The sequence below is a fragment of the Tetrao urogallus genome (genome assembly GCF_951394365.1).
Source record: "Tetrao urogallus genome assembly, chromosome: 7".
NCBI lineage: Eukaryota > Metazoa > Chordata > Aves > Galliformes > Phasianidae > Tetrao > Tetrao urogallus.
This window is the reverse complement of record NC_136820.1, coordinates 36,020,486-36,036,984: the sequence shown is the minus strand read 5'-3', so window position 1 is coordinate 36,036,984 and position 16,499 is coordinate 36,020,486. Positions and strand designations below refer to the sequence as shown.

At 40.9% G+C, this 16,499-nt stretch overlaps 1 protein-coding gene across 1 annotated transcript in view; it reads left to right on the top strand.

The window, feature by feature from the left end:
• MKX (mohawk homeobox) overlaps positions 1 to 16,136 on the top strand; it is a gene marked incomplete at both ends in the record, with an annotated part of 40,029 nt that extends 23,893 nt beyond the window's left edge. The window contains 2 exons of the mRNA XM_079538697.1: positions 15,463 to 15,496; positions 15,950 to 16,136. Coding sequence (XP_079394823.1) covers positions 15,463 to 15,496; positions 15,950 to 16,136 — 221 coding nt within the window. The remainder of the gene's footprint in view (positions 1 to 15,462; positions 15,497 to 15,949) is intronic.
• Between the last annotated feature and the right edge of the window lie 363 nt (positions 16,137 to 16,499).

The window sequence follows — 16,499 nt, the reverse complement described above, 5'->3', positions numbered from 1 at the left end:
AAAAGACATTTCCGAAAGCATGCTAACTTTACAGAAACTAATCTGTCTGTCTCTCTGTCTTGTCTAGGTTTTATTCTCCCATCTGTTGTCATTCTCAAGAAAAATCTTCCACTTTAAATATACAGCAGTGACAGTATTCTTAATGGGCTTCGAATTGCTCTTGATAATTCCAGGATTTGACATGGAAGCACTATTGGGGCAGTCAGTGTTTGGGAACTGGTAGGGGTTTATAGAGTGAGAACTAGGAATAGGCACCAGGGGAGAAATGGGAGAAGGAACTATAATTTATTTGTAAGTTTTTACCTTATTTCTGGATAATTTATAGCACAAGGTGCTCTAAGCTAAGTAACATTTCTAACTGGACACAATTTTTATCCACATCAGAGAAATTGTAGGTCTGCTGTAAAATATAAATGTCATTAAACATCTGATGTGGAGCTGTTGGAGCAGGTCCAGAGAAGGGTCGTGAAGATGACCAGAGAGCTGGAGCACTTCCCCTATGGGGACAGACTGACAGATTTAGGACTCTTCAGCCTGGAGAAGAGAAGGCTCTGAGGAGACCTTATAGCAGCCTTCCAGTATCTGAAGGGCCTATAGGAAAGCTGGGGAGGTACTTTTTATAAGGGCATGCAGTGACAGAACAAAAGGAAATAGCTTTAAAATGGAAGAAGGCAGATTTAGACTAGATACTAGGAAGAAATTCTTTATTGTGATGGTAGAGAGACATTTAAACAGGTTGCCCAGAGGGGTTGTGGATGCCCCCTCCCTGGAAGCATTGGAAGTCAGGCTGGATGGGGCTGTGAGCAACCTGGTCTAGAGGGAGGTGTCCCTCTCTATAGCAGGGGAGTTGGAACCAGGTGATCTTAAAGGTCCTTTCCAACCCAAACCATTCTATGATTCTGTGATCTATCTGCCTCAGATAAGGCAGAATTTCAGTTTGGCGTCTGGGAGCATGAGCAGTATGTATTCATTTTTCCTCCTACAAATAATAAGCAGAAAGCTATAAAGTTTTTGTCTGAAGTAAGTACATTTGAAATAGAAAATACATTTGCGTTTCTGGCACTGCTGTTAGGTTTACGTGCATGGACTTTAGCTGCAGGTGCCCACTCTGCAGGTAGTTGAGCTCTGTGCATTTGCTCACAGGTTGCTTTAGTGGGATGTCTTGTGCAGCTGTTTGCAGTGCAGGGGCTGGGCTCTGCCCAGGTGTGCCACTGGCTTTGGGCAGAGGAAGGCCTGAATAAGTAAATCTACCTTTTCCAAATATACAGAAGATTTCACAAAATTACCTCTTTTTTGTTCTGTTTTTTCCACTGAAGTGCACAATGTAAAGTACACAAGGGTCACAGAGGTCAATTTATTTGTCAAATGGAAATACTTGGTTCCAAAAAAACATTATGAATCATTTTGGTGTTTTAAGCTCAGGATGCAGGGTAAATTATTCCAAAAATAATGGTAGCCAAATGTCATTCTCTCCAAACGTTTGTGTAATATCTATTTATCTGTGGGCAGATGACTGCTATGTATAATCAGAGGCAGACTTTTGTCAAGTTGAGGCTAAGTAAACACAGCTGAACACAAGCAAGTTGGACTATAACTTTTTTGAGTTTTGCCAGCACTGTTATGACCTTGAAAACAAGCATTTTTACAGAGCAGTCTGCTTTCAATATGGGAGAGTTCTTTGTGTTTCAAATTAACGAGTGTTGATTGGGAATTCATTCTGTTTATTTTATTTTATTTTGTCCAAATGAATGAAAAGTCTATATTTGCCCAAAGGAGGGCGTCCTTTCTGCTGCTTAGAAGTGAGGCATGTTTTGTGAGGTAATGCGTCTTGCACGAATCTGTGAGAACAAGAGCAATGGTTAGAGAAGGAGCTGTCAACTCATTTGAAGCTTCTTTGTATCATCAGAGAAATTTTTCTTCTTTTTCCTTCAAACAGAAAAGCATATACTTTTATAAATTATTTGAGCAAGTACAATAACATTTAGGCAGCCGACTTCATACCCCTACGTATCTACATACTATTTTCATCATTCTTGGAAAGATAGTATTTCCATTTATAGCTTTTACCCGTTTTTCTAAAATGTATTCTCCTACTACCTTTTTCCACAATTCCTTTTTTTAATCTGAGATACAGAGAAGGAAAGAAGGAAGGGAAGGGAAGGGAAGGGAAGGGAAGGGAAGGGAAGGGAAGGGAAGGGAAGGGAAGGGAAGGGAAGGGAAGGGAAGGGAAGGGAAGGGACAAGTATTCAAAGTGTAGTACAATTTAAGACTTCATTTTAATATGCTAATTTGCTGCTTTTACATTGCCAGCCATTTGAACAGAAAGCATTTTGCTCCCTTGATTATACAGGCTACAGCATTTGGAGTCCTGTGTAAAGAAGCAAAATATAAGAAGTCTTCTCCAAACTTTACATTCAGTGATTACAGTAAATGACTCTAATCCACTGCCAGTATCTCTGCTTTGAGACCCTTCTATAGGGATGCTTTTCTTCATGTGAAGTGCTTTGTTTAAGCCAACCTACACATAATTGAGGGGGAGATTGCACATGCCCAACTTTATATGCAGGGGAAACTTTCCAAAGTCCCTGTGCCTGTTATCCACAAGTCATATTTCCCAATCTGCCTTTTTCTCTTTTTGACTAGCAATCAAAATGTCAACTTTCTGACAAATCCTTATGGTGACAACTTGATGTCAGTAGCCAAGCAAAGCCTCCTATGTCATGTGTTGCTACAGTATGCCTCTGTCTCCACACACCATGTATTGTCCCACCAGGTTGTCTCAGATGAATACTGGCAATGGAATCTCTTCTTGCTTCAGGTTTTTCTTTCCCTATCATTGCACCTAAAGAATAGAGAGCATAAAGTTTGAAATGAGGAAGAAGAGAAAGAAGTCGATAGAAAAGAGGATGATATTGTGTCAAGGAGCTAAACATCCAGTAACTTAACAGTTGAATAGCAATTGTAATCAGCAGGTATCCTTTATTGTAGTGTGTGAAAGAATGAGGGTTAACACCCAAAGTAGCTCTCTACCTTTGCTTCTGCATGCATGACTATACGCAATTACAATGTATATATTCATTATGTGCCTAATACGTGTTCATACTTTCCCTGCAATGTCCACCTTTTTCCAAGACCTCAATCTCCACTTGAATGTGAGCTGGTGGTTACGCATCCTCAATTCAGTGGTTGCTCAGGTAACTTTCAGTCATGAAAACACAGCTGTCTTTGCTTGAGCTTATCTAGTTCTTTTACTCTTTCTTTTGCTTGCTCCCGTTCTGGAGTCTTGACATGTCTTTGCAATTTGCCGACCTAGTAAGCTCAGCAGATATGACTAATGTGAAACATACTGTCTTTCAGCATGACTGAGATGGTTGGTGGTAGCCAACTGGGTAGATTTTATGGGCACATGAAATGTGAAATCTGTACCCTTAAACAATGTTTGCTATGAGGACACAGTCTGTTTGCCCACTGTTGCAGAGTGGGGAAGAAAACAGGCATTATGTACATGAGTGTGGTTTGCTGTGTATGTTTTGCAGACCCTTTGCAGGTCTGCATCAGTTTTGCAAACTCTGGTGTATAGACCGTCACTCTACAGGAGAGCTTTGGCTTCCAGTCAAAGTAAGAAGTAAAAACTCTTGCAAAATGAAAGAAAAAGCTTTTATTGTTCTAAAAGTGGAAACAGGAGTACTACTAATAATAGCTATGAGATAATTAGAGAAGCATATAAATTCACAGAGCTTGAAATCTTTGTGTTGTAGCTGTCTGGCTTGCATGGCTGCCCAGAGTCCTAATCTCATCCTCTGTCAAAAAGCTCAAAGCCTGGAGTTGTGCAGTGTGGTGGGAATCAAAGTATCTCACATTTTTTTCAGTGTAGATACTAAAAAAAATATGAATGTTATTTATGTCTGTAGCCATGGCTTCCTGTTGTATGCTTTTCTTTATAGAAGTGGAAATCCAGGATTTTAACTCTTAAAAGGAAGATGAGCTTGCAAGGCTACTTATACAAATATTTGATTGTGGCGTATGCTGCCTGTCCTTTTGAAAGCAGTTGAGCAGATCAGGGAAGACATATGAGCAAGCTACGTAAATACGTGTTACTTTGGGATAAAGTTCATTTGTAACTACATGAGCAAAAAATCTGTACTGATTTCCATGTGAGGAATTGTATTCTGTGAATGCAGACATTTTGCATGTCCTTGTGCATATATGTAAGCCCACTTTCCCTCAGTTCCAAAGCCTCACTTGTGAAGTTATTTTTTTTATTTGTGGTAAGAGAACTGTTCATGCATGCTGATAAAATTTCGGAGTTGTTTTTGATCTACAGATCTTTCAGATTACTCACATTTTGCCAAAAGGCTGTTTTTCAAAGCTTGTCACTTGATTTAACCATAAATACCATAAGGCTTTGTCATAAACGTGTATGCGTTTTTTAAGTCCCTGTTACAGCAAATTGTAACAGATGATTCCCTAACAGAAATCTCCTGACTTCTAGGAAAACTTGCATGAGCTAATGTAGAACAAGCACACAGTGAAAATGACACTATTGCCTTCTGCACCTATCTTACATATTCTTGAAGCATGCTGTCTCTGCATCAGCAACCTGACATTTCTAAACAAACAATATTCACTTGAGTTGGGGAAAACGCATTATGACGGAATGCTTTTGGCAGCGCTGCCTTTGATGCTGGAGGCTGATAGCTGGCAACAAAATTAGGTTTAGAGAAGACAGTTGGCTTTTAATGCTCTTAGATCATATTCACTATCATGACATGGACTACACTACTCAAGACAATTATTACCTTTTTAGGAAAAATATATTTAATATTTCCAGATACTACATTTGTCCATTCTAGTGATAATACATAATGCTTCAGTAATTTATTGGTTTATTTGTATAAAGGCATGGATTTTTCTTTTCTCTTGTTATTTACAAGATACGTGTTATCACTGTCACGGTTGTTATCGCTGCTGGTGTTTCCACTGGCCAGCAAAGCTTTTACAGGTGAGCGCTGTTTGCAGTGATCTCGGAGAATCAGCATCTTCTTTCAGACAAACAGTCTGGGCATGCTGCCCAGATGCTCTCTGTTTGAAAGCAAATGTGCTTAGCTTGAAATCCCATGGTTCATGATCCTCTACAGCTCAGCCACTGCATTTATGCAAACTGCTCTTCCTGGGATCAACAGCAGAGGGTATGACTGTGCCTGGCTGCTATGCGATGTATCCTACAGCTAGAGGAGCCAAATGGAACAACAACAATCTCTGCAGCATGGAGCAAGTTTTACAGAGGCCCACGAATTCATGCAGTCTTTTTGCTATACCAAGAACTGCAGGCAGTATATCAAGGTCAGCATGGGCTGCTAAGTGCTGCCTTCCCCTAGCAGTCCTTGCTGCAATGTAGGTCCATTGATGTGGCCTTGCACCGACAGCTCAGGCAGTGTCCCCACGTGGTGTTGTGCCACATGGGGTAGGTGACACACTGATGCTGGCTGCCTCATGCCCTGAGTTCTGAGAAGCCTGAACCCAGTCCTACATCGTTATCAGTTGATGATGCTTCCCTGCTGCTGAGAACTGGTTTCTCAAAAATTGCTGTCTCCAAAAGCAGCAGTGTGTGTTGAATAACAAACCCCTTCACATTCAGACTCTTCAGTTTTGGGAATGGAGCCAACATTCTTGAAGAATGATTTAGTGGCCAATAAACATCTGCAGAGTCTGTAAGACTGTCAGAAGTAGTAACGTTGAAAGTAAAGATCCTATCAGTAGCAATTCCCCTGTCCTGACAAGGCATTCAGTGCAAATATTTGTTCAGTCATCTTTGCTCACATGCCTGTTATCACAGACGGTTTCACATGTTTTGCCAAAAGAGCAATTCCGCCTTCCTCCACAAAGCTGTTCATATCCAAGGCCTTTGCAATGTTAAATGCTGGCCTACTACTGTTTCAGGACCTCCCACACATGCTCCTTTGGAGTGCAGGAGCCTCATCTGTCTTATGCAGACTCTGCTGTGAATGGCTCTTACAACTTTCAATTAGCAAGCATCTGCAGCACTAAAGTTTTGTGGTTCCTTGAGGATTCAAGCACAGTCTTGGTGATTTGTTGTGCTGCACCAATCTCCATGATAGCCAGGGCAGTCTATCAGCTCTTCTAAGAAAAGTTCTCCTGCTGAGTAATTGAAATTGCACTGCACTAAGACTCAAACCATTCGTAAATGCAAGATGATGCTTGGAGAAGAAGGAGCTGTTTCTGCTTCTTCAAAAGCTCTTGGCAAATTGGTACAGCTTCCTGAATAATTCTGGTCACGCAATTCTTCTGCTCCAAGAACCTTCCCCCTTTTGCCTGCTTTGCTGCACTGTCCCAATGAATAGGAGAACTGGAAACACAGCCCTTCTTGAGATACTTCCCAGTTTACTAGAATCTCTGAGGGCCTGTTCAGAAGGTGTCTGGGAATGTTTAGGTTTGGGAAGAAATACTGTAATGGAAATAATAACAGTGTGAGTTGTGGTGGGCAGGAGCACAAATGCCGCAGTAGCTTCACAAGGGAAAAGCAAAGGCAGCAGAACTAGAAACTTAACTAAAAATTTGTATTCAAACAGTAAAATGTTTTTTGTGCAGTTGGAGATGAAATTAATCCATGGGAAACTGTTCCCCCTGCAGTTCACTCAGTGCACTTTCTGCTATCTATTCTAAGTAAGGTCAGGGTGTGTGTGACTACTGTTTTCTGTGTAGGTTCCTATAATTCCTCCATGTGCAAAGTAAAGGGGCTTCCATCATATCTCTAACTAGAGGAGGAAAGAGAGACTTTACTGACTAACATGATATAGCCCAGTTTGGAAAGGGCATCAAATCCTAGCTTGGATCCTCACCAGGTGCTCATTGCCCCTTCTATACTGGTAAAGCCAAAAGTGAATGCAGCTGAGCTTCTCTGAGGAGAAGGTAATTAATGATGTGCTGTTCAGCACTCTGACACATTCCATCTGGTCCTTGACAAAACTGAATGAAGTTGTTTTCATCACGTCTGTAGGATCTCACAGATGGGAACTGTGGCACTGCACCACTCTGATATTGGCTTACTTTTGAATACCTAAGACATCATGGATTCTCATGTATTCATGTCTCTTCATGCGCTCAAAGCATAGCTCATGTTCACCCTATTTGCATCTGCAAGTGCTCAGCACTGCTGAAGATGAAGACCCAGGCTTGGGTCAGAATCCAGAGACTGACAAGGTACGTGAACATATATGAGAATGCTTGTTGGAACAGCTTTTCTGGCCCCACACATAACCTTGTGGCACAAGCTGAGGGACTGTCAGTTGTCATCACGATTTGCTGGGTGGTGGTAAGACTGACAATCTGCTTGTGTTCCCTCCTGCAATGGTCTTGCAGCAGCTGCACAGTAATGCTGAGGTTGTGGGGGAAAGGTCTTACCTCCCATCCTGGTTCTGGCCCCAAGCAGCTCCGTCCTGCATCTCTGGGGAGGTGGCAAACACAGCAAGTGCCACGTGCAGCCGTACCGTTATATCTTACAGTATGCTTGGTGGGAAGGCAGACTGCCTGGAATTCTCATCTTTATTCCCACATGGTATAGAAGCAGGTACAGATACAGATGTGTATCTGAGTATCTGAATATTTCCTTATAGACATAAATATGTATTTTTAAAATTTCATGTGCAGTCCATTGATCTGTAGAATCTTTTGTGCAACATCTGTCTGGAGTTACTATGAACCCCTTTCACAGCCTACAACCGACCTTCCGTATGTTTGACTGTTGGACACATATATGTGCCTGTGTACCTCGTTACAAAATACTTGACTTTCTGTAGCTGTGATCACACGGTGGACTTGGTTTGAGCTGGAACTTTGGTACCTGGGTTTTAGTATTTGGTTGGACATCAGTGTTGTGTGCGTCCCATTGCGGACACACAATACCCCATGCTTTGGCTGGAAGTAGGTGGGCTGAAAAAGATCATACTTATCTGTTTCTGTCTTACAGGCAAGTGAAAGAAACAGTGAATTTCCTCTAACTTACAGACTTACCCTTTCTTTACTCAGTACTGCTGGCTAAACACATTCTGGAAATCAGTTCTGGCATTCCTGTAGAAGTTCTTCCACTTGCCTGAAAATACAGCACCTTGTAATTTAAATTGCTTTTGTGCAGTCCATGGCATGTCTGAGCCTGCTTGGCAGCCCGGGGGGCAGGAGAGGAGCTGGCTTCTGGAATCGTATCAAGCAGAGCTGTGGGAGACGGGGGACACATTTCTCTGAATTGTGCAGGAGACTTCTGAAAATATCCTCTGTGCATGCATTTATATCATAACCTCACACTGCATATGTAGGGTCTGCTCCCAAACCCACAGCCAACTAGCATAACAAAATCAGATTTTACTGCTGTAGTGTCAGCCTAGGGTTGAAATATGGCTTTGAAACCCTCCCTTTCACCCCGCATTTTTAATGAAAAACAATCGGGCTGGAGTGTAATAGTGCTTACCCTGGCTGCATTTGACTTTAGCTTTTTACTTTTAAAGCCTTATTTTAGGCTTTAAGAGCTTCCAATTAAACTTTTTAGATCCAGAGTAAAAGCTTGAACGTGCCTGCCTGCACAACACTGAAATTCCTGGGTGGGAAAAGGATATTTTTCTATTAAAATTTTAAAAAAAAATGAATACTGTGGTTCATTTTCTCCCTCCATACTCCTTTCTCTTCTTTTTCATAGCAAATTCTCATCTGCCATTTTCTTACTTCCTTTTTTAACATCTCCCATAGCCATTTCTTTATTTCTTATTTCCCCCTTCCCTTTCTCCTTTTTCCTTTATTTCACCCTCCCCCTTCTCTGCTGCCTAACCTGTTTCTTGATGTTAACCCACAATGGTTTGCAGTAGGAGGGCTGAATACTTCATCCTTCCAGTCAGCATAGCACATGCTGTAAATCCCTTTCCAAATAACACCAAAAAAAAGAAACCTAAGTCAGGTATTTGTTTATCCATTATGAAATGCACACAGGAGACTATCACCAGCGTATTCAACAACATTACACGATTAATTACATGCCAACTCAATGAGGAAAGATTTGATTCAGTCAGCTTTGCAGCAAACCTGAAAAGAACATAATACTATATAACCTTTAGTTCGTTAACAATTCGCTTCTAATGCCACAAGGCACTGACTCCTATTATAAGCTCTACTAAAGCCTGGCTAAAAAACAAATCTCACACAGTGCCCTGAATCTCAGCAAAGAGAACACACTGTCAGTAGCCATGGGAAATACAGAGCTGGCCATGACAGCCTGAACAATGAATTGATTTACACCAGGTTTGTATCCAGTTTGCTAACTAATAAATTCTTACATGCAGGTGCATAGCCCAAGACTGTAAGACCATTTGGACCAAGCCTTCTATTATGTGGTGCTTTCTGTGCACTTATTAATGTAAATGTTAATGTAGATCTGCAAACTTAATTCTATTTTATGGTTTATAAAATACACCTATCCCAGTCTCTGTGGGCACGTACACTCATTTCATAAAGATCACATGTATTAAAATGTAACTAGATGCCTACTCCCTCTTCAGCAGTCTCCAGACTGCACAGGGAAAAGTCTTCAGCTTCCTAGGTACTCAGGAAAAAAAACTTGAGCAAACCAGTCCCTTGGTGTTCAATCTTAGATCTGATGTTCTGGCACAAGAAGAAAATTTCAGAGAAGGCTTTCCCTGAAACACTTTGGTCTGGGGCATGATGGCAAAGGGAGATTTCCAACACTGGCAAGAACCAGCCTATGGGTCTTACTAGAAGAAGTCAGACCAGGGCTAGAGGTGTTCCTGAAAGACCCCTAGAGAACATAGAAAAGTACGTAACAGTCGCTGTGAACAGAACTTCACAGAATCATAGAATCATAGAATCGTAGATATGGGTTGGAAGGGACCCCAAAGACCATCTAGATACAGCACCTCTGCCATGGGCAGGATTCCCACCCAGCAGCTCAGGCTGCCAAGGGCTCCATGCAACCCAGCCTTGAATGCTTCCAGGGATCAGACATCCACAACTTCTCTGGGCAACCTGTGCCAGTGCCTCATCACCTTCTGTTGTCACGGTGCATCTTGCTTATCTGAAAGGATGATGACTGATGTGATCACGCATTATATTTGGTGTGTGAAGCCAAAAAAGTGAGGTGTCATGATCGTGGGGGTGACCATTACAGGCTGCTCCAGAACCTCCTCCTGGAAGAAAGCACTAGCAGTGGTAAATGAAAGCTTTGCTGAAAAGGAAATTTCTCTGGAGCCTAGGCCTAGAGCTTACCCAATAAAAGGGCATGGTAATAAATCCTTGTCATGGTAATAAATCCTTGTTACTTTTCCCTCCTTTGCACTGCTGAGCAATCTGTACTAAGCCAGTTTCCCTCTCAGAGGTGGAAGAATGCTAGTGATACTGTGTGATCCATGGTTTACTTTGGGATCTTTTTGGAGAAAAGGAGCTGGATCAATGTAGAAGAGTAGGGGAGCATTAGCTCCAGTTGACCCAATTTTATTCTTGGAAAAACAGAGATCTGAAAGTCATATATGCCCTGAAATTGTGGTTTGGAAAATACTAGATACTCAAGGGACAGTGTGTGTGTGTTTTGTGTGTGACCTACAGAAATACCTCATCTCACCACTAATTTACTCACACATGTAAACTTCATTTTTCATTCAGCTGCCCCATTTATTTCCTGTTCCTCCTCTTTTTCTTCCTCTTGCTTGTTTTGAAAATGCTGGTCAACACATGTTAAGCAAGTCTCCAAAACCAACAAAAGAAAGTTCAGGAAAGGCAGACAGAGAAACAGCTGAATAACACTGCCAACTTTAAAATGAAGATAAGTTATACAGGACCTTTTATTGAACCAACAAATATTTTATAGTATTCACCATTTGGGGCCAGCAGTTCTTTTTTTCCCCCCCGTTTTGAGCTAGAATAGGTGGTGTGTAATTCATGAGGAATCTGAACATGTTCAAGTAGCTTCAAGTAATATCACAGCCATGTGGAACCAGCTTACAGCACCTTGATTTCCACGTCCATTTTTTTTCCACTGTACAATATTCAGTGCCCTTTTCTCTCTGTCTCATTCTCTCATTCACACATTCTTTCCCCTTTTGCTTTCCAGCCGTCTTTGCTTTGTCAGTGTTACCTGATAACACAAAGCAGGGTTTGTGCCAGTTGTTGCAGTTTGGCTTGAACAGTGTAGAAGTAACACCAAGTGTGGGAGCAATGTGGATGCTTCTTGGTCCTATGTAAGCAGTCAGTCTTTCCTTCGCTATTCCCTGCAGGGCCTTTGGCTGAAGTCATTTCATTACCACACACATGCAGTGTTCTTAGATCAAAATTCCTATTTCAAAGGGATAAAATGTAATTGAAATTAGCATTAGTTAGCACACCCCTAATGGCATCCAAGTATATGAAAGTTATGAGTCTGGACTCAGAGAACTGTGAGGGTCTGAATTGTTCTGAAATAGTTGAATGTGCTGCAACACCACGTAGCCAGGAAGCTTTTTTATGTACTAAATTGGAGTAGACCCGTGCTACAGCATTTATACACTGGGTTTCTTCCCTAATACTGGAAATGGTGTTTAAAAGGGCACTGTGTACGTATTTATATATACATGTATCTTCTGGTTAATTATTTGAATATCACTTTGACAACAGTCAAATGTAGTGGCAGTGCTCTGGAGGAAAGTGGATTACAGTTCAGTTTGTGGATACATTGCTTTCAAGAACACTGGGTTTTATTTGCTTTGGGTGAGCCTTTCTGATAGCAGAAGAACAAAAGATAATGTTTTAACTATAGGAGAAAACCTGGAAAAGTCTGCTCTGAAATGCTTTTGACATAAATGGTCAAAGCATTGCCTAGCCATGTTGTCTTTGGACTTCTGAGACTCATTTCCATCTCTGCTAAAATGGGACTGCAAGCAACCTTGCAAGAGAGCTGTCAGGATCAGCCAGTGAATATTTATGAAGAAATTTCACGGTGAAAAAGAAATATAAATGTATGCTACTTGTATTATTAATAATTATGTGAGTCCTGAAAAATGCCATACTGTATCACAAAGCTGGTATTGTCCAGTGTCTACATTCTTGGCACTGAGTGCTATGGTAAACTGTATACTGAAAACTTATACTACTGGAAAGGTATACAAGATTCCATTTGTAAATGATTTATAGTGACTTCCTACTATAAACAAGAGGGAACAAATATCCTACATCGCTGGTTTCTTTGGGTGGATGGTGAGAGAAGAATGAGACATTCCTGGCCAGGCAAAAGCTGATTCTCTGGATGCTTGCAATGGGAGCAAAATGAAGCACCAGTAAGGGAGATCATTTATGACAGTCTCCACTCCAATTATATGTGATTGCGTTTCCATTTTCACAGTGCTTTAAACTTTCCAATTGTAGAGCAGGTAACAAATTTATTTAAGCAAATGCAGGACTTCTAACAAAAATAAGACTTTTCTAGTGTTTAATGTTAAGGATCTCAAGATCTGCTGAGAGCCTACCAACATCCTTTCCCACATTGCTTTCTGAGACAGAACAAATTACTCTTATCATTAGCTAATAGATCTGGCTTTCCCTTAATCAATACATGATTGAGCACAACTGTAGTTTGTTTAGGAAGCACTCTGGATTAAAGATTTTCACAGTGATTGGGGAAGGCAGCTATGGTGCATCTTTTCAACCCTGTATAATAGAACAAACACTTTATATACCTGGAATGCTGTTCTTCGGTTACATTCATTCACTAGTCTCACCATTCTTCTTATACAGTTAAAATAGACTGCAATAGTTTTGCATGTATGTAAAGTGTCAAAGTTGTATTTGTCAAAAGCTTAAGTTAGTAACTGAAATAGAGCAGACAGGTTGCAAAAGATGAAGACTAAGCTAATGGGCAAGATTCACATAATTTTTTAAAATTCAGTAAGATTTTTTCTTCTACCTTCCCTCTCTTGTCAGTAAAAGCCAGACATATCCAGACTACAGTTCTGCCAGGCTAAGCTAAGCCTTCTTTATCGGTTTGGTCACTATGGCTTGACCTTCAAGATCTCAAGGAAGACCTGGAAGCGTGGGCAAAGCTCCTTCCCCTCAGAAGGCAAAGGAACAGGGGACCAACGTTTCTTGCAGAACTGGTTGTTTGCTTTTCTTATCATGATTCTCCTCATCCAAAGATGGTGATCATACTAATTTCCTTCACTAAGGTCTATTCAGACAGATGTGAGCTCTTTGGATGCAGTGGCAGTGCAAAGAAGATATGCTGTCATGGGTTTGGTATAGCAGAAAAGGATTTTTGGCAAGAAAAAGTGCATTGAAATGATGGATTGTCAGACTTCTTTGTACTAACATGCTTTTACAGCAGCTATTAGCAAGAGCTTTGCAAATTATCAATTATGTTTTTATTGTAACCCAGTTTCATATTTCTCTGACAAATTATTTGTTTAAAAAATATAAAATCTGAATGGAATAAAAAAAGATCTGCAGTAAAATTAATGAATGGACAACTCTTTGGTCCTGTGTTGTGTTTTTTAGCTTTACTGCTGCTTTTTTATACCTTGGGCAAGTTGCTTTCTTTTAGAGCTGGCTAAACACCACTAAAAAATATTTGCAAATACTCCTTCAAATAAATGCTGGAATTGGAATGTGTGTCACCATTCACACCTACTTTCCTCAGAAGTTTGTACAAGCAATTTTTTTGTTCATAGGAAATATTTTCCAACAGCAAAAGAAACTGACAGATGCATGAGAGAGGTGTATTTATATCCAGGTTTGCTCTGGCAGCAGTGTTCTGTTACTTGCCATTTCCATTTCTATACCTACTGACCTATTCAGTCCTAAAGCTCTTTAACACTGTCTCTATTTAAAAAAAAAACAGCAAGCGCTAAATGAAGCAGGGCTGAAAAATGGTTTGTAGCCCAGTACATTATGAAGAAGGAAACTTTTGGTGTCATTCAGTACATTTCAGCAAATCACAGATATGCATGTACTTTTATCCTCAGTTTCTCTTTTCTGCCTAGATTGAACTCCCCCCCCATGCAATGATGTAGGAGGTCAAGAGACACTGACTTAAAATATGCTTAAGATATGTTTTGGGACAATATATAAACCCAGGACTCATTCATTTGTGGACATTTATAAAGCTGTTTTGCAAAAGCATGAAGTTTTGTTAAATCAAACAGCTTGGCAAACATCTGACCAGTGAAATTACAGATGGTCTGCCTGCATTTTTTCTGGTGAGCCTGTGGTCTTTGCTGCTCACCTGCAAGCACTAGGGAATGTGGCTGTGCCAAGGTGTTGGGTGTGTTGGCTGCAAGAGCAGACTGGCCACCCTTTGGTGGCGGGTAAAGCCACTTGTAAGCATGGTGCTAGCAAGGGTTGCAGTGTGCTTTGGGACCTATTCACCTGGAAGTTCTGTTTAAAGAAAAGATCAGCTTTTAATTAAAATCTGGTTGAAATCTAGCTGTAGGGTATACTACCAGTTGGGAATCTTGCTTCATTACTTTACAAGATTTAGGACTTATTTTGGTCATGTAGCCACTAGAGCTCATGCAGAAACACTTTCTTTTGTTTGACTCATTCTCCATAGGTATTGCGGTTAGGCATCAGCTTCTCATTCCCCTATAATGTGTTTCTGTGTTAGGATAGGAAGCCCACTGACTAACACATACAGATTTCTGCCTGGGAAATATTTCTGGCTTCTCTGCAATGCGAGGACTTAATGAATGAACAAATGTGACCCTTGATGGGAAAGTGTAGCTTACTCCTGTGATGCAATTTCACCTCTGAAGGCTGTTAGCCACGTGTGCTTGTTCCTTGTGTCCTGCTCAGCCTGCCTTTGGGACTGAGGTGCAGCCTAGGCAGGGGTCGCCTTTAAAACACACACATCATCTGTGTATGGGTGAAAGTCCTATTTTTAGTGCATACAAGAAGGCATTCACTAAAGGGAAATGAAACTGGGTTTTATTTTTAGTTTTTGTAATTCCTTATGTCCTTGGGATTTATGTACGGAAAAACTCCATCACCCAGCAAAATGTAGGTGAACCTCCAGGATCAGCATTATTCTCACTATTGCCAATAAAACTTAAACACAGGGCCACTCCAGGGTGCACTGGGCAGAGTTTGGCACTGGTCTTGTCAGGGTGGTGCTGGAGAGGCTCAGCAAACTCTGCCTCAGCACACCCTGTTCTTATACAGTTGTGGCACAGGAGCCTCTCCATGGCTGAAATTTCTCCACAGTGGGTTTTTTTGATTTATGTCTGCTTCAAGCTCAGAATGGATTTCTCCAGAGAGACACTTGAGTGAAGTTGACCCTTCATATGTGTCCAAACAAAGGGGGTTTTTTTGTGTCAATTTTGGAATTAGTCTGGAGTCATTTTTCTATGTGCCAACTTCATGAATTTGTTTGTTTAAAAACTGCGGAAAGAAAATAGATGTAATTTTTTTTAAATTATTTTTCAGAAACTCTGGAGAACGGACCAAATAAGTGTGAAAGGTGAGTAAGGGAATGTGCTATTTCCCCATATGCTTATTTTTACAGCTTTCCTGACATTGCGTAGCCACTATGTAGAATCATAGAATCATGGAATGGTTTGGATTGGAAGAGACCTTTAAGATCATCCAGTTCCAACCCCCTGCTATAGGCAGGGACACCTCCCTCTAGACCAGGTTGCTCAAAGCCTCATCCAGCCTGGCCTCCAATGCTTCCAGGGAGGGGGCATCCATAAACCCTCTGGGCAACCTGTTCCAGTGTCTCACCACGTAAAGAATTTCTTCCTAATATCTAGTCTAAATCTGCCTTATCCCAGTTTAAAGCCATTTCCCCTTGTCATGTCATTACATGCCCTTATAAAAAGTCCTTCTCCAGCTTTCCTGTAGGCTCCTTTCAGCTACTGGAAGGCTGCTATGTAAGCTATGTATGTAACTGTTTGTTATTGCTTGAATCTAGCGCAGTTAACAGAAAAGGAACCAGCAAAGACGAAACATACTGGAAGGAGATCAACGCAGCCATGGCCCTAACAAACCTCGCCCAAGGGAAGGACAAACTGCAGGGAACTACCAGCTGCATCATCCAGAAATCCTCACATATATCAGAAGTAAAGACTGTTAAAGTGCCATTAGTCCAGCAGTTTTAAAGAGATGAGTTCCTTTTTTCTTGTCAAGCGGACGTTTTCCTCACAGGATTGGTTTTCAACAAAATCAGATTCGCAGATATGAGGCAGATGTGGAAAATAGGTCCCCTTTTACAGTACAGTCAGTTTGAAAAACAGTGTTCCTACAGATTCTGACGTTTTCATTGTATTAAATGAAATGTTTGATTGCTTCTTTGAAAGGCATGTAAATTATAAAAAAACCTGTTTTTATCAAAACATTAACTTATTTTATGTTAATCAAAGTGCGCATAAGGTGTTTGCATTGCTATTACAGTAAGTGCCTTGCTTTCAAAAAATAAGCTATAACGTGGGCATAGTACAACAGTATTATGCCTCAAAATGACA